We start from the raw sequence: 20,861 nt of genomic DNA on the forward strand, positions 1-20,861 counted from the left end.
CATTTATGAACCAAATCCCAAACAACTATAAAGCCACAAAAATTTAACCATAGGCTTACTAAAAAATGTGTTACTTTTTTTTTTTTTTTTTTTTTGTAGAAAAAAAGTGTTTTAAACATAAAATGTGTTTCAAACTTTTTTTGTTTTATTTTTTTTTATCATTTTAATCGTTAAAGGTATAAAATGTGTATTAAGAATGGCATTGAATTCATTGGAGGCGCCATTTCATGAGAGGATTTGCTAGTGTTGGTAATCCTGGCTATCTATCATGTGCTAATGACCCAATGCTGATAAACATTGATACAAATCCTCATTTCCAGAAATGAGAACATGGAAACATAAAAGAGTATCCCTCCAATACCTTGATGCCGTTCTACATCTTTCAGCTTTCTTTTAAGCCAAGTATTTTTGTTTGTTTGTTTAGCACTTCATGTTCACCTCATGACAAATGTAATGAACCTTCTGAATTTGCAATGTTTTTTTGGTAAAACTTGTTACAACACACTATTTACAAGCTTAGTTGACTAGACAGATAACACTAGAAGGATAGTGGGAAGTGAGAAAATTTTAATTCTGTATAGTATCAATTATTCATTAGACATTAAGATTAGTCGTTGCTTCTTTAGACTCCTAGCTGGATGATGTTTGCATAATTATATGGTTACTGTGACTGTGGCTTGTATGTTTTACTTCTTGTCAGAGAAACCAACCACTATAATTAAGTGGTTAATTTTTTTATTTTTTTATCTGAAGACTAATACTTGTGAAATCTCCAAGTTTTGGATTTAAAGCTTTATTAATTGGATGAATGATATATTAGGTCGTCAACAATACTCATTTTTTACGATATATTTTAGGCTGGAAATTTTGTGAAGGATGAAGTATGGCATGCTCTTATTGTTGTGATAAGCAATGCCTCTGATCTCCATGGGTATACTGTAAGGTCCCTTTACAGAGCATTCCAAATATCGGCCGAACAGGTACTTAACAATAAGATTCTACCATTTCAGTCTTTGAAAGTGCTTTTCAGTTACACTGCTCATTCTGATCTGAATCAATAATATACCCAGGAAAGTCTTGTTCGAGTGGCAGTTTGGTGTATTGGTGAATATGGTGAAATGTTGGTTAATAACATTGGGATGCTTGATAAAGAGGAACCAATAACTGTGAGTATATCCTTCTTCATATTCTGTTTGTTTGTAATCTCAGCGCTGGTTGATTTTAATCTTGGAGTTTTTGACCACCCCCCTCCCCCCCGCCCCTCTTTCTTTCTGAAGAATGTGTAGTTACTTTTATCTACAACAAAATGCGATGTTGTTCTTAGACCGGCCTATCTTGCTAAGTGGATCACATCTATACACTAACTTTTACATTATTTTTCTTGATGCAATTATTTAGGCTTGAAATGTAGAAAGTGAGATACGAGCACTTTCTTGATTGAACGAACTAACAATAATATACAATGAACAAAGTGTTTGGACTACATAAAGGGTATGTCGTCATTATTATTCATATATTCATTAAAGTTGGACAGAAATACTATGAATTGTGAGGTTGAGAAGTCACATGTTCCTTCAAAATAAAATACCAATGCAAGGGTGGTTTCTCAAGGAATGTTTGTTTTATTTTCTTTAATTGTGTACTGAGCTATTGTGGTTTAGGTTGACTGTATTTTATTTGCCGTCAAGTGATGTATTGATGAACCAATTATCTGCAGCATGAGAATGTAATTGTTGCCAGGACATAAGGTTTTCAGTTGCGGGCATAGTATTTTCTTGCATTACTTTTGCTGCTTTCTTGTGCATTTCTTTATTCCTTTCTCTGAAGAGATATGGACTCATCTTTTCCAAAGCAGGTAACAGAATCTGATGCTGTGGATGTCCTAGAGATTGCCATGAAACGCCATACATCAGATATTACCACACGGGCAATGTCCTTGATTGCTCTGTTGAAGCTCTCTTCCCGTTTTCCTTCTTGTTCACAGTAAGCTCATATTTGTTTTCTTTCATACTCTCTCTCTCTCTCTCTCTCTCTCTATATATATATATATATATATATATATATATATATATGGGAAATGTTCGGCACCAAACAGTTTGGCAAAACATTTTTCAAATGGGTTAGAAGTTTTGGAATTGGCTGATTTTTGGTGAGGATGATCTCTACGGTGAGGAGATCATCATCACCAAAAATCAGCCCATTCCAAAACTTCTAACCCCATCAAAAATGGTTTACAAAAAATGGACGGTCCATGATTTTTCAACTTGTAAACATGGAGCTAGAAGTTTTGGAATGGGCTGATTTTTGGTGAGGATGATCTCCTCACCGTAGAGATCATCCTCACCAAAAATCAGCCCATTCCAAAACTTCTAACCCATGTAGGACAAAAATGGTTGGCTAAAATGTTGGCCAAAATGTTTGGTGCTGAACGGGACCCTATATATATATATATAGGGCGCGGTTCAGCAGCCCCTTATGGTGCCCCACATGGTGCCACACATTTTTTGTAAATTACGTTTGATGGGGTTACAAGTTTTGGAATAGGCTGATTTTTTGTGAGGATGATCTCTACGGTGAAGAGATCATCCTCACCAAAAATCAGCTCATTTTGAAACTTCTAACCCAAGTTTACAAGTTGAAGAATCGTGGACCGTCCAATTTTTGTAAATCACTTTTGATGGGGTTAGAAGTTTTGGAATAGGCTGATTTTTGGTGAGGATGATCTCCTCATCATAGAGATCATCCTCACAAAAAATCAGCTCATTCCAAAGCTTGTAACCCATGTTTTGAAAAATGTGTGGCACCATGTGGGGCACCATAATGGGGCTGCTGAACCTCTCCCATATATATATATATATGGGGGCAGTTCGGCAGCCCTAAAGTTTGCCAAACATTGTGCCAAACATTTTTCAAAACATGGGTTAGAAGCTTTGGAATGAGCTGATTTTTTGTGAGGATGATCTCTATGATGAGGAGATCACCCTCACCAAAAATCAGCCTATTTGAAAACTTCTAACCCCATCAAAAGTGATTTACAAAAATTGGACGGTCCACGATTCTTCAATTTGTAAACTAGGGTTAGAAGTTTCAAAATGAGCTGATTTTTGGTGAGGATGATCTCTTCACCGTAGAGATCATCCTCACAAAAAATCAGCCAATTCCAAAACTTCTAACCCCATCAAAAGTGATTTACAAAAAATGTTTGGCTGCCGAACCGCTCCCTATATATATATATATATAATTTATGTGTAATTGTTTGTACTGACTACAATTTTTTGGTAGTTGATACATATAAGGGCCAAAAGGATCCATTTATGAAACATTTGAAGCTCAGCTTCTCTATGTTTTATCAAAATAAACATAATCTGGTTCTTTCTTTAGCACCCTTATTTTTTTTCTCATTTTGATAAGTACCTTAAAAATATTTTTAACTTGTTTGAGCACATATATCTCATGTTCAGACCTGAAAGGATCCATTCATGAAACATTTGAAGCTTAGCTTCACAATGTTTTATCAAAATAAACATAATCTGGTTCTTTCTTTAGCGCCCTTAAATTTTTTTTGATAAGTACCTTAAAAAAATATTTTTAACTTGTTTAAGCACATATATCTCATGTGCAGACCTGAACTTCTCTGTATATTTTAGGAAAGTAGATCTCAATATAGATGAAGGGGGAACATGTCCTATTCCCTAACTTTTTAGGGTTAGTTTGACTTGAGACATCTGTTCTACTTCTTTCTCGAAATTTCTAAAAATGTTGGCCTTGGCTTCAGGTTTCATCTTTATTCCCATAGCACTGGGATCTACAAAATCTACTGTTCATTTAAATTGGATTGGCCTTTTTGCCATAGCCACAATCCATTAACAAGGGGCTCTTTTCTATCCTACTTCCAATGGGGTCATGTCTCAGATCCACACTCCTGTCGGGCTTCATCCTGGTTCTGTAAAGAAAGCATGATCTTCTTCTTCCTTAACGAATTTTTAATCTACTTATGCTATAGTTTTTCTCATTTCCTGTAAACTTTGGTGTAGGAAACCATGGCTAGTACTATAGATAAGGTCAATTATCTTATGGAGTACGGGCTTGGAGTGTTATTATGTATAGTTTTGAACTATGTAACAAAGACACAGCTATTCGGTTTTTTTTCCCATGTTGGACATGTATAGACATGTGGACACACCCCAACAAATCCTAACACACGTCCTAACGTATAAGGTGGTGTCACCCTTTATTTTGATGGGGCAAAAGAGGGTTGACGTAATCAGTTCTCCAAACCTATTTCGTTGGGTTTTACTCCTCATCCTCCCCTTTTCTTGCAATTTTTTTCTTTAATAAATTCTGTTTGCCTATCAATAAAAAATAAAAAATAAAAAATAAAAAAATAAAAAAATCTCCAAAGCTATTTTTTAAGTTGTTAAGCTCAGTCGTGGTTTGATATTGTAAGTGCTTCTTTTTAAGTAACAGTGTACATGAATCTCTTCTTTTGTTTTCTATATATTTATTATTATTATTTTTTAAAACTTCTAGGTTAATAATAGCTAATGTGTATGATAATTTGTGTATACAGATGTGTCAGTGTTTCGGCCTTCTCAAAGAAGCCTTGTCAGATTCCATATATCCCATGCAGGGGACCCTGACACACGTTTCGTGTTACATTGGTCTTGTAGACTTCAACAAGGGCATAAGATTTAAAGTTGGATGTGGTGATTAAATTAATTTCAAAAGATTTTTTGAAATAATTTTTTTGATAAGTATAAATTCATTAATGTGGGAAAAGAATACAATAGAGATTTCAAGAAGATTTTTTTGAAATATTCCCAAGCTTATTCGTCTTGTATGATGTGCTTTCTTTTTCCCGGGGAGAGGATTGTTGCATTTGCAAGTGTTTTTTTTCCCCATCTCTCTTTAGTAAGTTTTTTTTGCAAGTGAGAATTGAAAGGAGGATTAAAAAAATGAATTCTCCATCTTGTCTTTATACAATATTCTAATTTTACTTTCGATAGAGTGCACTCTCTGGGTTGAGAATATTTGGGAGAACTGTTCTATCGCCGGGTTGAAGTGTATGGAGTGTGGCATTAGACAAAATTTTGGCCATTGATGAACTATTCATATATAGCATTTCATGCAAAGTAAATGTTTGGTTTATTTGGAGTTATATCAATAATTTATTTATTCATCTCAAGGTGGCAGATATGTGAAATTTCTTCAAAATAAAGTTGGTGTACCAAAAGGAAATGGTTGACGTGTTCATGGATTGGAGTGTTGAAGGATCAAAATAAATGAATCTAAAGAAGAAATTTTTTATTAGAGGTTAGAAGGTTTGTTTCTGATCTGGTAGTTGCCAATGTATGGGGCTTTTGTGATAAGCTTGGTATTTCATGGTTGTTGAGGGAAATGATTGTGTGTGAGTACGTAGTCGTCATGTAGGTTGGGGGTCAGAATTGAGGTTGTCCGTAGAAATAATTGAGGACAAACTTCTAGAGTTCTTACTTCGGTGCAATAAATGTAATGGAGTCTTGTGATGCAGTGATTAAAGTTCTCATCCCGGGACTAGAGGCTCTATGAGGACAATATTTTAGGTTTTATTTGGTAGGCTGAAATAAATAATCAGTCTTTGGACTTGCAATTGCTATCAACTATCGAAGAAAGCTAGCTCGGTCTTGGACTATAATTCTTTCCCATATAAGGAATGTGATCGGCATTCTGCATTCCCTTCTCGAATGTTCTTTCTAAACTTGTCCAGGCTTTTATACTTTTCATTTAATACAATACCTCATGGTTAACGCACAATACACACAATACCTCATAGTAAACAAAAGTAATCCATCACTTTCCAACTTCCAAGTGATCAAAACTTCTCTTTTACCTGGATTTCACTTCACATCTTTTGGAATCTATCTAATTTGTTAGTTTTTCACTTGACACAACTTTTAAAATTATACATATTCAAAAGATCTTTTAGCATTTGATTACTTAGTTTTTTTCTCCTATCAGTATTGTATTTGAGTCTGATTGTTTTCTCAAATCATCTCTTGAAGTATTGTTTCTCAATTTTTTTGGTTGACAGATGTAAAAAAATCCTCTCTATTGCATATTTTTTCACCTTTATTTTACAGAATTTGATGACACTTGTAATTATATTTGTAGGAGGGTAAGTGATATAATCGTTTTGCATAAAGGTAGCTTTGTGCTAGAATTGCAACAAAGATCCATTGAATTCAACTCTATAGTTAAGAAACATCAGAACATCAGGTGAGTTCTTGGCCTTTGATGATTTTTTTTCCATTAGAATTATGGATAAGTTCCAGAACAACTGTAGTGGATTTATTTTTACTTACAAAGCTGCTTGATGAGTGTATGAAGGTCCGCCTTGGTTGAACGGATGCCAGTTCTGGATGAAACAACTTATAGTGGAAGGAAAACTGGTTCTTTGCCGACAACCGTTTCGACCCCGACTGGAGCTTCACTTAATCTTCCAAATGGAGTTGCAAAGCCCCCTGCTACTCCCCTTGTAGATTTACTTGATTTTAGTTCTGATGATGCTCCTGTTCCTAGCTCTTCTGGCGGTGATTTTCTTCAGGATCTTCTTGGTGTAGATTTGACCCCAATTCCATCACTATCAGGTTTTTCTCTGCATGACTTTGCCCTTTCTTCTCAGGAAGACTTGGGATACTGTGTTCCACTTGTTAAGCATTTTCTTTCCCAGTTACTTGGCCCTTGTTTTGCATATATATAATGCATTTGCTGTAATATGTTTGACATTATTTTCTTTGCCATACATGATTTTTTTTTTCGACTTTCAAATTGTGCTACAGTGCTGCTTATTCTTATTAAACTGGACTTCAAACCAATGTGCCCCATCTAATCAATTACCTTGTACCAAAAGTAGCTTTATTGGCTCAAAACGACAAAACCCCCAGTTTCTCTTGCTTACCTAAGATAAGGAGCATCATTCAATGATCTTGATTATTCAATAACTGGAATTCTTTTTGGTACTTTTATTTTTGATGAATACCTATAAAATGTGCTATATTAAAAAGTCTAATTACAAAAACCATTGTAAGAGTGTTTCCAAAATATACCTATTTTCCAGTTTTTAGCGTTGGAATTCATCGTATCATTTTCAGTCCTAAAAAATAGTTTCTCACCCTTGACCCAACTCTGTAATGTGATTTATGACATTGGAATGTCTCAAATGGTTGGTGTATCTCCCGATTGTTCCCCTTATTACTTGGTCACCCAGAACAAAACTGCTTATTGGAGGACTATCATCAATTTATTGGGTTGATTTGTTGTGTTATGAGATCTCTTACATCGGGCTTATTGATTAAAGAGTTTTGGATGGCTTGAATAGTAGGGACGTATTGTATTATAAGGTAACACCAAGATTATCTCATTCATCTTGTTAGAGATTTTTTTTTTAAAAAGAAAACAAGGAAAAAAAAACAATGCTTAGATATCAATTTTGTGAATCCTAGTTTGCTTCCCACATTTTGAAATTTTGGATCTCAAGTCTTTCGTGAATTGTTGATTAGCTTCAGTGAAAACATTTTCTTTGAACTATTTTGCCTCTCTTTCACATTCCATCATCATTTACTGTGTGTTATCCCTCCTATTTCTGGTTTGCAATATCAATCATTTATTCCATTCAATTATACGTAGAGCTACCTCTTTCAAAGTGTCTTCAAATCTTTTCTTACTAACTCAATCCACACCGTTTTTGGTCTACCAAGGTGGTAATTCTTAATGATGCCATTGTTGGCATCCATTGTACATACCCAAACCATCTCAATTGGAGATACTCCTAGATTATCTTTAATATCGTCTATGATTTTGTACTTACGCCTTCCCAGCTATAATACGGTGATACTTCAATATGCCTACACTCTTATTAACACGTACCTGATACAAAATACCGCATGGATACTCCTATATTTGAGTTTCCTGATTCTTATTGTATAAGTAGTTTTCTTAACTCCTATTTTTTTCTTGTTTGTCTTGTGAACAAAAATGAGTAAATAGGACATTGTAATAAGTGTCACTGTAGTAAACTACACAATATTATAAGCTTCATTATGTTTGTCATTTTGTAACTACTAATCTTACAAAAATATTAAACATAAAGCATAAAGCTTGGTGTCTGTATCTTTGCATCTTAGTTTAACACCCACCCATCTTGATATCCACATCACTGCTATACGTATCCTATGAACATAATTTTTCTTGACTGCATAACATTTGGAATATGATGCAAATTTGGTCTTATTGCTGTCTTGCCGAACTTCTCCTTTTGATTGGTGTGTGGTAGTCATGTAACGCTTTGAAAATGCATCATTATATTGGCCGGTTCTAATTTTATGAGCAACATCCTCTTCAATATTTTCCTTCTTATATATAACTGAGCCTAGATAGTGGAACTGGTCTCTTTGAGGTATTTCCTACCATTCAATCATGTAGTTAATGCCCCATCCATTTGTACTACTTAAGTTGCATGTCACATTCTCTAATTCTATAGAAACCATCCTCTTCAATTTTCCGTTTTTTTTTCTTCTATTTTTTTCCCCTTGAATAAGCAGACCTAGGTAGCGGAAGGAACAGATTGCTTGGAACATTTTTTCCCCCATCTATCAACACTAACGTCTTGCTCCTTTATGTTACTTGACTAAAGTTGCATTTCATGAACCCTATCTAGGTTTTACTTATTTTGAAAGATATGTGATGCAGGAAAACCTAGATCTGTTCAAGTCTAAGGTTGTTCTCCTTTGTGAAGGGTGGTGGAAAGAGCTAAATAGGTGGTGATGAAAATATATATAGAATCCCAATGGGTTATATGTTGAAATGTAAAACACAAAGTTTTCCAGTTACAACAGGGGAAGGTTTAAGGTATTTGGCTGAGGTTAAGTGATATAGTATAGGATAGATTTGAAGAAGAGATTAATGTAATAAGGGTTAAAGAAAATAAGAAAGGATTAAGGGGTAGAATAAAATGGGTTTCAAGAATTCAAGATTCAAAACTTTAATAATTTAAGAATCAAGAAAATCAAGAACAACGAGGATTAAAAGAAAACAAGAAAATAGATGTAAGGTTAAAAGAAAAAGAGAAGGGATAGAAAGATAAAACCTTGGAATGACATCAAGATGGATGACCTCCAATTACTAAAAAGCTGCAAAATTTCTTTTTATTTCATAACTTTCTAAATGCAATTACAATAGTCATATCTATAGGTTAGATTCAAAACCTTAATTCTAAAATTACATAAAATTAACGCTTTTGACCTTGATAAGCCAATCCTGTGTAGAACTGATACCACACCGGCATTTTGGCCAAAACTTTCTTAAGACTTATCGGAATTGTGAAATCTTGGACTCGTTGGACAGGTAATTGAATAACTTATCAAATGACACAAAAATCGATTCAATACAAGAAGTTTTGACTCCTCAAAATATGACCTAAATACAAATGACGTGAATGGTATCTAAACTCGAATTAAACTCCTAAATAACAAAAAAAATTAACTTAAAACTAAAAAAATAATTAATCTAAAATAGTAACGATAAAACAATAAATCTATACCAATTAAGTGAAAACCTAAATAATTACAAATTTTTTTTGGAACCCTTGACCATTGACTTGATTTATGTCTCGCATTAATATGGTTTCAAAGTTCTCTTTACTAATGTAATTTTGCATTTACTCCCTCTTTAGTGTCATCAATCAACTTTATTTCTTCTTTGAATTTTTCTTATTCAACATTACATGTTCTTTTGATACTAGGCCATGTATATTGATGAAGGTGTTCTATCTCATCTTTTTGTGAAGGTACAAGCCAGGCTCCAACAAGTGGAACGGATGTTCTACTGGATCTCTTGTCAATTGGAACACCTTCTCCCACACCGAATGGCTTACCGACATCTGACATATTATCCACCAGACAAAACAACACACAGTCAGCTGCTTCATTGGATAACTTCTCGTTGCTTTCTTCTCCACTTTCCACACAAGTCTCTTCCACTGCTGGAGCTGCTCCAGTGATGGACTTATTGGACGGCTTATCCCCCCATGTGTCTGATAAAGGAGGTCTCACAGACCAAGATTTCATTGGTTGGTAGCTTATATGTTGATAATTGATCAGTTTTTGACTCTTAAGGTTTGTAATAAAAATAATTATACTTTTTTTTTTGTTTACCCAGGAACAAACAATGGTCCTGCTTATCCATCTATAGTTGCATTCCAGAGCAGCTCCTTGAAGATAGAGTTCAGCTTCTCAAAGCAGCCTGGAAACCCACAGACAACATTAATCAATGCCAGTTTTACTAATATGACATCTAATATTTACACAGATTTTATTTTCCAGGCAGCAGTCCCCAAGGTAACATAAAAAAGAGCTCATCAGTCAGGACTTCCCATTATTTACAACTTAATTTCTTATCTGGCAATGTTTATATTGTTTTCCTTTTTGAAGAACTTTCAATTCTTTCAATACATTCTTTACATAGATTTTCTTTTCGAAGAACTTTCTCTTGTATCAATCCCTGGTTTTGTTCAAATTAAGATATTTTATTTGAAGAGAATTTGTTTTTTTGTTTGATCAATAATACATTTCATTAGAGAAAAACTTAAGAGAGAATTAGGGATGATTATTTTTCAACGTACACGAAATATACATGAGCACCATCCATTGATAAAAGATTCACAAAATTATTGGCACTCTTAAGTGTGAAATGTTTAAAATATCAGCAAATTCTGTATCTTACATTATTAGGAAGATTCCAAGGGCTGGCAACACTTGAAGCCTACAATTCTGCATTTGGTGATTCACCTTCAATAATGAGTGGGCCTCTAAAATTAAACTATAACTATTGTTTCTCTTTAAACTCAAACTTGATAATGGAGGATCTGTTGGTATTCCTGTCATGGTGCCAATGTCGGGCATGTTGTTGACATAGGAGTCCTTGTATAATTGTAGACAAATTTTTCCTTTTCTTTTTAATGTGACTCAATGCCTCTATCAAAATTTTGATGATTTGAGTACCTTATTTCATGCCAAAACCATAGGGATTCAGGGCTACTACTAGAAGTTGTACCATGGTTCAAAGTTTTGTTCTGTCACAGAGTCTTGCAGTACATATTGGTCATGGATATGACTGGAACACTATATGAGAGTTTGACCTGTATTATCCAGATTGAGATTTCTTGATTTTATAACTGATCAAGACGTCTCTCAACTGAGTATTTAAACCATAAGTAGTACTACAACTTGGATCATGAAATAATGTGTGCTTGTTGAACCCTGTGCATCGCATGAACGTGGGACATTCCAACTATTGTACTGTATGCACTCATCCATAGGACCATGTCTGTTGGGTTATTTGATCCTTGGTGGGTTTATTCTGCTGAACATTTACAATTTATTCATTGTTAGCTCAATGGAACTATTTTACCATGTATTGCAAGTCCTAATTTCTCTTGGCCCCATTTTCACCTTTGCTTTGATCTTTTGATTGTTAGCTACAGTCGATCTTTCTTTCTTCTATTTTTTTTGGCTAAGCTATGCTCAATCTTTTTGTGAGGCATTTCAACAAAAACCTGTTGGACGAGTATACTTTTCCTTGTTGATTCTGTCTTGTGACATTCGTTTGTCATGTCTTGCTGACCTGGGATTCCTTCATCTTTGCAACCAAACGTCAGTCCAAAAAGAGAACGTGGGACATTAGGAAAGAATTAGAACATTTTTTTTTTATCTAGATGGGTTATGTTGTAATTCTGCGAAGTTGGATGGTTGGGATCAATTATGAGCAATCCAATGGTTAGAATTAATTTTAATGTTGAGGGTTTTGTATAAAAAACCTTATAAAGAATGTGAAGGGATCTTGTATTTTTTTAATTTTTATTTATATATATTTCTATTTTGGAGAAGAAACCCTCTTTGAGAGTTGAGGTTTTTCTCCTCCATTGAAGTTATTGAGTTGATTGAGTGAAGCTTGTCTCATGACTCATCCTTTCTCTTTCCTGCTTTTTGATCATCTCGAGGGGGGATTTCATGGTTGAAGCCATGATATGTTGAAGAGTCAGTCCATTTCCCCTTATAGTAGCTGAGGATTCTGATTCCACCACCACCACTGGTCTATAATCCATCCATTTCAATACTAAACCATCCATCCTTTATGTGGAATTGTTAAAATATCATGTTTCTTTCAGTTTTTTTACTATTGAAATTTGGAAGTGTATTGTGCCATATGCCCAATACAAATGCTCTGTGAAGAAACAACAGTTTCTATTCTAGTTTGTTGTACTTGCCATTCATCACCCCTTTGTTTTGTTTGTGCTATGTGTTGATTTAAGAATGTGCATGTTTCCAATGGAATTGGCACTTACTGAAGTGGATGCTTGAGCAGTTATATGTTTTAGTAACATTCCTTATAATTGATGCAATACTGTATTAGGTGAAAGTTTCAATTCTATTCAGTACCATTCATCATTTGGGCATGTTGAATACATTATGTACTAGTTTACTATTCATTCCATGTAACATACATTATGACACTTTTGGTCCTCTTCTTAATCCACAGTTTCTCCAATTATATTTAGAACCAGCTACCAGGAATACTCTACCTACAAGTGGTAATGGGTCAATTGAACAATGTTTGCGTGTTACCAACAGCCAACATGGGCAGGTAAGAACATTCCACTTTCTTGAACATATGTGCTTTTTTTCCCCCAGTTTTCTTTAAATAGTTTGGGACCTGAACTTTCATGAAATAAGTGACCTTCAATATTTTATATCTATGTTTTAATATGTTCCTTCTGACTTGTACTAATTTCGCTTTAAATGTTTCATAGCTTAAAAGAAAAAAAAAAAACTAGGTGTTAGGTGTCCCATGCCTTTGTTTTCTTACTCTTTTGTTTTTTCTTTTCTTTTGAGCTAGATTTATATAGTTTGGGGGTTGGGTTTCGTAAAATATTTCAATAGATTTAGGTAGATCTATTGAATTTTGTTTTTGCTTTGAGGATTTATATGCAGAATTTAATGTTCTGAAGTTGTTTGCCAAAAGATGGAGATTTCAAGTCTTACCTAAGAACTTAGAAGGTGGTTCCTTTCTGCAAACTTCTTATACAGTGTACCGTAGAGTTTAAGAGGGAACTGGATGAAGTCAACTCCAAAACAAGGATCTTGGGTGATAAATTGAATGAATTTAGTCATCTATATTTTGAAAAATATATATTAAATAAACATCTGTGAATTAGTTATTTAATAGAAAAAAATGAACCAAAATAATATCTAAAAATCAAAGAAAGCTGATGTATATTGATCAAAATGGCTATTTGGACCATTTTAAGGAGCCGAATAGGGAAGTTTGACAGCATAATTTTTCTTGGGTGAACATAACTGGAATTGCAAACAAATTTACTTATTTTTTTGTGCTTGACACCCTTGTGTCCTGATATGACGTAACAAAACAACAAAGCCTTGCAGGTTCCAGCTAGCTTAGTTGGTAAATTCTTTGGGTGATGATACCAGAGACCTGGATTCAAATCCCACCAGCACAGAGTTATTAAACTCACTAAAAACAAGCTTACCGATCAAAAAAAAGGAAAAAAAGAAAGCCTTATTCCAAAGATTTGGGTCGGCTAAATGAATCATGTTTCGCTATTCCACTGTCCAAAGTTTTTTCAAGTGATTTCATAACCACCATCTTTCTCTTCATCCACTTTCTTTTATGTCTTCCTCTCGCTCTTTTAGGATCTTCAACTTGAATTTAGATGATATGAAGTTCCCATTCTATAATTATCATGGTGTATGTGGCATGAGTTGTTGGAATTAGCTAATAATTACGCATCCTAATTATGAGTATATGTGGTTGAACCACATTTTTATGCATTTAATACGAGCTTTAAGTTCTAGGATTGACTTGTTTTTAAATCTCGTTGTTTACAGAAACAACTTGCTATGCGCATACGGATAGCATACAAAGTGAACAATAAAGATGTTCTGGAACAAGGACAAATCACCAATTTCCCTCCTGGTTTATAAGTTTGAGATTTGTTCGTATCTTCAAAGGAATATAAACATGGTGATCATAAAATTTTTACGTGGCCACTGGAGAGGTCTCGTCGTTTGGAACCTCGGGGAAATCTCGATTCCTTTTCTAGTCATATCAGGAGAAGTATAATCAGTTGCAATTGGCACCAACTTGCAGGGTTGGTTGATTTTGTCGATCCATCCAATTGCGTTTTGGGTGTTTTGTTATTTGTGATTTATGTATATTGTAAACATACTGTTCTCATAGAAGAGTTGTAGAAAGAGAGAGAGAGGAGAGAGAGTGAGCGTGTTTAGTTTGAAATTTGAACTTCATGTTATATTGGAAGATGGGCACGTAAGGTCTGATTCTTGTAGCTCCAAGAAAAAAAAAAAAAAAGGATCGAGAAAATGATGAAGCTGTAACTACAATTCGATGAGTTAACGATGATATTTGGTGAGGCCCATTTGGTAGAACAGCAGAAGCCAGTGATGGGATATGATGTCATATCGGCTGTGGAGATGGCTTGTTAAGGCATCGTATCATCTGCTGACATACTTGATATTGTAGCGGAGGCTTCAGTTTCATTTTAGATGGTAATATCTTCTCTAGTTTTTCAATATTTTGGTTTCTTTGTTTTAAATTTCAAGGCTGTTTGGGACCAAAACACGAGATAGGAATTTGAAAACTTATTTCCAGGACTTTTGATTTTTAGAAAGTCGAAGTTTCTTGAATGAACATGGATGATCTTTTGCAATTTATTTGATGCAGACATTTGGCTGGGCTCAAAGGGTAATTTAGACATACCCCCCCAAGGTTTTTGTGCATATTTGGGATGCATGATGTACATTCCTTTAATCATAGTCTATTATGATAGAACATAAAATGACCGAATTACCCTTGTCTTGTACACTTTCCTTTACGTTCACAATGTTCCAACTAGCCTTACTAAGCATCCAACATTAAAAAAATAAAAAATAAATGCCTAAAACAAGATCTCGAGATATGAGATTTGTTACAAGTGAAGTATTCCCGAAAATTCAAACCATCTAGTGATAAAAAAAAAATCCGAATTTTCCATGTCAATAGTCCAGTGTAGGGTTGCCCAAAATACCCGCCCAAAACTGAAACCCCAATGAGTGTCTGAAATTGAATCGTGTTGTACTCGATTTGGTTCAAGTACAGTTTTTGAGTACCTAGAACCAATCCAAACCTGAACCCGGGCCTTTAGATTTTTAGGTTAAAAATATTTAGAAATGTCTTATATTATGTACATATTCTCTCCCTTTTTTTTCTTCTTCTGATGTGAGATTTATATATTTTTAAATTTGAACAGTAGTTTAGATTTTAAGTTTAAGGTTAAACTAACCTATATGAATAAATCAAATTTTAAATTAAATATTTTAAATTTCAATATATGACCTGACCCCTACTCGACCCAAACTTGTAACCCTAAAATACACAAAAATCAGGTTTGTATAGGGTATGGGTATATCTTTTTGATCTTTACCTGTACCCGAATATTAATGGATCGGTTTTGGTTTCGTGTACAACCCCTACCCAAAGAATTGAGTCAAGTTCACTTATGGGTACCCGAATGTACACCCTTAGTTTAGTGCCGACATGGATTGAGCGACGTGGACATAAGGCTATTAACATAGTTATATCCATGCTTACATCATTCTATCAACACAAAAAAAAAATTTTGATTTTTTATTTTTTGTCGATAGGCGTATGGCGACATGGCCATTTTCGTGTTGACAAAAATTCTATCTTCATTACGTGATTTTCTTGTCTTTTGTTCATTAATTTATTAATTCATTGAAGGTGATGCACTTACGACAAATGGTAAGTGCAAATAGAGCAATCCAACTTTCATTTGACTAGCGTTCCCCATTTATCCAAGGTTCAGCTATTGAAATGACAAAATTGTCCAAGACACACCCTAGCAAATTATCTATGCTGGTAAAGCAAAACAAAACAAATAAAATAAAATCTGAAATCAATTTTTTTACTTACATTCATGTAAATCACTAATATAACTGGAAAAAAAAAGGGTAAGGGTCACACGACAAATGCCAGTGACACACAATTAATGCACCATTTATGACAGTTTCAACGAGGATTTCTTAATATAAGAAGCAATAGCCTTAGAACTTACAAAGTCATAAATTACGAGGAATCCTCAATTCCTTGTTTACATGTGGTTAGGAAATCTTAACAATATATATATATATATATAAAGTGAAATTCCATTTGGTAGATTAATATCGAAATATCTAATTGTAAGATTCTATTAAATCTATCTAAAAGAATTAAGTAAGTTTCTATTATTACAAATTTGACAGATTCTTACAGTCCTTTGAAATAGATTCAATACCGAGTCGCAATAAAAAGTTTCCATAGCTTCCTCCCAAACAAAGAAGTTGGGCCTCTTCTATTATTATTATAATCAACTTGATCATGACAGTCAAAGTAGGTATCTGTGATGTTTTTTAAATTTTCGGAGGCAATTCTAATATGCTAACTTTATGAAAGAGGGAACTGAAAACAACTCTAAAAGAATCATGAATGAGAATCAAAACAAAGACAATTTGCAGAATCAAAGATAAAAAAGAAGTGAAAAACAGTAACCTCAGTCAGCTTTTATTAATGGATTGAGTGAATAATCAAGAAAATACCAGAACAAAATACCTTCATATATTCATCCATGGCAACTCCACATTATGAGAACTTGGTAACTTTTCTTTCTTGGACCAAAGCCAAATCTTGGAAACAGAGAAGCTCTCACCTTTATTCCTACTAAGCTTCTTCCCTTCCATATCCCCATGAACTAAAGAATTCCCATTCTGTCCTCCACTCCCTTTCACATTAACATCTCTATCGCTGCATAAGGTTACTTGAAGGTTTGACTCACTAACCACATATTGCAATGAACCCATTGAATAACACCTTCTTGCATCCAAATTACTACTACTGCCCTCTGCTTGTCCTTCTCCTTCTCCATCAGTAACACTTTTGAACTTACCAAGTCTCACAGAAAAAACCCTTTTTTCACCTAAAACCACCTCAATTTCTAATGGTTTTGGATCTGAAAGAAACCCATTTTCTCCATCACCTTGTAACCCATCTTCTTGCCTTAAATCATCAAAATTTAAAATTGGGGTTTTTAAGGGAAGGCCAGGGGTAAAAAGGGAACCTCTACAAATGGGACAAGAGGAGCTTGAGAGGAGCCATGTGTCTATACAAGATATATGGAAGGCATGACTACATATGGGAAGCAATCTAAGTTTGTCCTCTTGTGAGAATTCAGAGAGACAAATAGCACAATCAAAATGATTTTTCAAACCCATTATTTGTTTGTAGAGAAATATTGGGAGAGCATCAATGAAAGCTTGATCTAGACCTGAGGCATGGAGATGGAAGAGTTGTTGGAGCTGTCCATGGAAAGTATCAGAGTCAGACATTTCTTGGGGTCTATTAGATTGAGATGGTGATGAAGAAGATTGTTGCTTCATGAGATATCTTACAAGTAGGTTGAGAAGAGAAGAGATGAAGAAAATCAAAGCTACGATAGCTATTATGACAATAACAGCTGGGCTAATTCTAGTTCCAGATGATGAAGGAGATGAAGAATAAAGTGGAGAGAGAGCCGAAAGACCATCTTTTTTATGGATTTGAGATTGAATCCAAGACATTTTGGGAGATGGGTATGCTATAAAGAACATCAATTTCTGAAATCAAACACAAACCCATTCATGGGTAGGCTAAGAAAAACATTTCTCTCTCTTGATTTGAGATCAAAGCTAGCTCATTTTTTTTTAAGGCAAACAAGCTAAAAAGACAACATTTTTCTTGCTTTGAGAAGAAATCCAATTTACTTAAGTTAACGAGATGGGTCATGGGTATGCTTCAAAAACCATCTTTCCCACATATTTGAGAAAAAATTGGTATTTTAGAAATACCTCCTTGCAAAATTCCAGATTAAGTTTACACCCTTGACCCTTGACCATAAGTCAAGTTTGTGTTTTCTCAATGATTTAATGGCAAAACTTTGTTTTTTTCAAAATGCTCTTCAAATACTTAAATTACAAAATCAAAATTTTAATATTAAATCATCCAAAAAAAATAATGTTGAACGGCAAGGGGGCTAAACCTAATCTTGCATTTTGAAATGGGGTAAATCTAATATCACTAATTTAACATAGGGGTGTTTTTGAAATACCCAAAAAGTTTAGTTGCTTTTGAAGTGGGTTAAACTCAAATTAAAGTCTCTCCTCTAACCTTGACATTAAATACAAGTCGTTTAGTGTGAAACGAAAGAAAAGGTAAGCTGACTTGTTGGAGATGTCACAGGTTTCAGGTTTACCTACTCAATTTGAATAATCAGCCGTTTATTTGTTTGACTATGCCACGTGGCACTCTATAAAGTCCTTAGGTCCATTAACCTGATGAGAGTTTGGATAACTGTTTCATGGATTGGACCGTCTCAATCCCACAGACGTGTGTTGATTGTGATTAAACATGATTCAAAGATGTAAACCAACCTCTACTTTACCAATTTTATGGTCACGAGTAAGGGTGACAATATTAACACGACACGGGAATATAACTCGAAAATGACACAAATTTAGTGAATTTAAGTAAAATCTAATCGCATTTGGACCAAATATATTAATTCATTAACTCAATTATTAAATAGGTCATGTCTAAGTTAAGGATGTCAATCACTTAACCCATTTTAAATTATTGTTCTTTAACTTATGAAACATGCGAGATATCTCAAATATCAAATACTTATTTGAGGACTTTTTTCTTTTTAAATTATCTATTTTTTAATTAAAATTTAGAATTTTGTATAACTTTTTAATAATGGTATTTTATTTTTGGTGATGGAAATAAGCATGAACAATATGCTTGGGTCGAGTAAAGATTTAATAAATGTGTGGGGTATGGATTTAAGTTTTTAACATGATTTACTAAATACTAAATGGGTTGGGTTTGAATTTGGTAAATTTTTTTAATACACTTACCTCGACACGACACAACACAACCTACCCATCGCCACCGAGTGCGATTTTGTTAACGCACCATTCAGTGACCAAAGTATGACGTCGCAATCCTATTGGAGAATTTTGTGCGATGTTTTTTTAAACACATCTTTTTTTATCTTTCACTAAAGCCCTTACTTATTAACTAATTACAAAAACCTCCAATAGAACCCACTACTCCGGTGATTTTGAATTTAAAATATCAATTTAATATAAAATGGGAAATACTTCCCTTACAAACATAATAAGCTTTAATACTTACTAAGGGTTGTTTGGCCAAAGTAATGTACCACATCAGCAGTCGAACACCACTTGTTTTTTTAAACACATCTTTTTCTATTTTTCATTGTAGGCTTCTAATTATTAACTAATTACAAAGACCTCTAACAGAACCCACTACATGGTAATTTTGAATCTAAAATATCAATTCAATATGAAATGGGAAAAGATAATAATAAATTCATAATAATAATAATAAATTATTTTAAATTGAAAAAAATTCAATGAATTTTTTTTTTTTTTAAATTTTCAATGAATTTAAAAAAAAAAAAAAAAAAAAAAAAAAAAAAAAATCATTTTTCACCTTTGAATTTCAATTTTAAGTTTGGGAGTTATGAGGAATTTTGATACACACGATGATTTTCAAAATCTTAGACCAAGTTCAAAACAATTTAAAATAATTTATTATTATTATTATTATTATGAATTTTTGGATGAAGTTTAGAGGGTTGTGGTGTTGGACTGTTGACGTGGTAATATATTTTAGGCAAATGACCCTTAATGAGTATTAAAGCTTACTATGTTTGTAAGAGAAGTATTTCCCATTTCATATTGAATTGATATTTTAAATTCAAAATTACCATGTAGTGGGTTCTGTTAGAGGTCTTTGTAATTAGTTAATAATTAGAAGCTTACAATGAAAAATAGAAAAAGATGTGTCTAAAAAAACAAGTGGTGCTCGACTGCTGATGTGGTACATTACTTTAGCCAAACAACCCTTAGTAAGTATTAAAGCTTATTATGTTAGTAAGGGAAGTATTTCCCATTTCATATTTAAATTCAAAATCACCCGATAGTGGGTTCTAATTGAGGTCTTTATAATTAGTTAATAACTAGGGGCTTTTAGTGAAAGATAGAAAAAGATGTGTTTAAAAAAATCGCACAAAATCCTCCAATAGGATTGGGAGGTCATACTTGGTCACTGTTGCACTCCATTGCCACCCCTGATGAGGAGTCAAAACTCAGAACTTGCTTTTAAATGAAAGTTAATTTCACCGGGGGTGCACCACCTTAGGTTATCAATGGATCTTTTTCAGATTTACTTTTATTTGGATCTCAATATTAAGATCCAAATCTAATCTGATAACAATTAGATTTGATACATATATTATTTAACTAAAATACTAGAGAGAATACTCAAAACAGTAGTACACTATTGAGATTAAATCCTAAAAAGATAAATTACCATTTTTGGGAATAAGTTTTTCACAAAATCAATAAAAATTAAAGTGGGCTGCGTTTTGTTTTGTTTTTTTTTCATGCCCCCACATACCCATTTCTCTTCTTTGTAAGATTTCAAGCCTTGCTAAGGGCCATTTTGGTCAAATGGATTACATCATCAATAATCCAACCCCACAACCCTTCAAATTTCATCGAAAAAGTCAGATTACAAAAACTATTTGTTTTGAGCTTAATCCAAACTTTTAAAAATGGACGGTTGGTGAACTCCCAAAACTTAAAATAAAATTCAATAGTGAAAATTTACTTTTTTGAATTTTTATTTTGAAA

At 33.7% G+C, this 20,861-nt stretch overlaps 1 protein-coding gene and 1 pseudogene across 1 annotated transcript in view; one reads left to right on the forward strand and one right to left on the reverse strand.

The window, feature by feature from the left end:
* Positions 1 to 14,760, forward strand: part of LOC147405630 (AP-1 complex subunit gamma-2-like) — a 31,875-nt gene extending 17,115 nt beyond the window's left edge. The window contains exons 10-18 of the mRNA XM_086433426.1: positions 858 to 980; positions 1,071 to 1,166; positions 1,856 to 1,983; positions 6,151 to 6,255; positions 6,367 to 6,626; positions 9,824 to 10,105; positions 10,195 to 10,373; positions 12,574 to 12,678; positions 13,941 to 14,760. Of these exons, the coding sequence (XP_086289552.1) occupies positions 858 to 980; positions 1,071 to 1,166; positions 1,856 to 1,983; positions 6,151 to 6,255; positions 6,367 to 6,626; positions 9,824 to 10,105; positions 10,195 to 10,373; positions 12,574 to 12,678; positions 13,941 to 14,036 (1,374 nt within the window). The 3' untranslated portion in view covers positions 14,037 to 14,760. The remainder of the gene's footprint in view (positions 1 to 857; positions 981 to 1,070; positions 1,167 to 1,855; positions 1,984 to 6,150; positions 6,256 to 6,366; positions 6,627 to 9,823; positions 10,106 to 10,194; positions 10,374 to 12,573; positions 12,679 to 13,940) is intronic.
* Positions 14,761 to 16,642: 1,882 nt separating this feature from the next.
* On the reverse strand, positions 16,643 to 17,731 carry LOC147405631 (RING-H2 finger protein ATL46 pseudogene; annotated as a pseudogene).
* Between the last annotated feature and the right edge of the window lie 3,130 nt (positions 17,732 to 20,861).

This window comes from Akebia trifoliata, chromosome 3 (assembly GCF_017979445.1).
Source record: "Akebia trifoliata isolate Shusen 1 chromosome 3, ASM1797944v1, whole genome shotgun sequence".
Classification (NCBI taxonomy): domain Eukaryota; kingdom Viridiplantae; phylum Streptophyta; class Magnoliopsida; order Ranunculales; family Lardizabalaceae; genus Akebia; species Akebia trifoliata.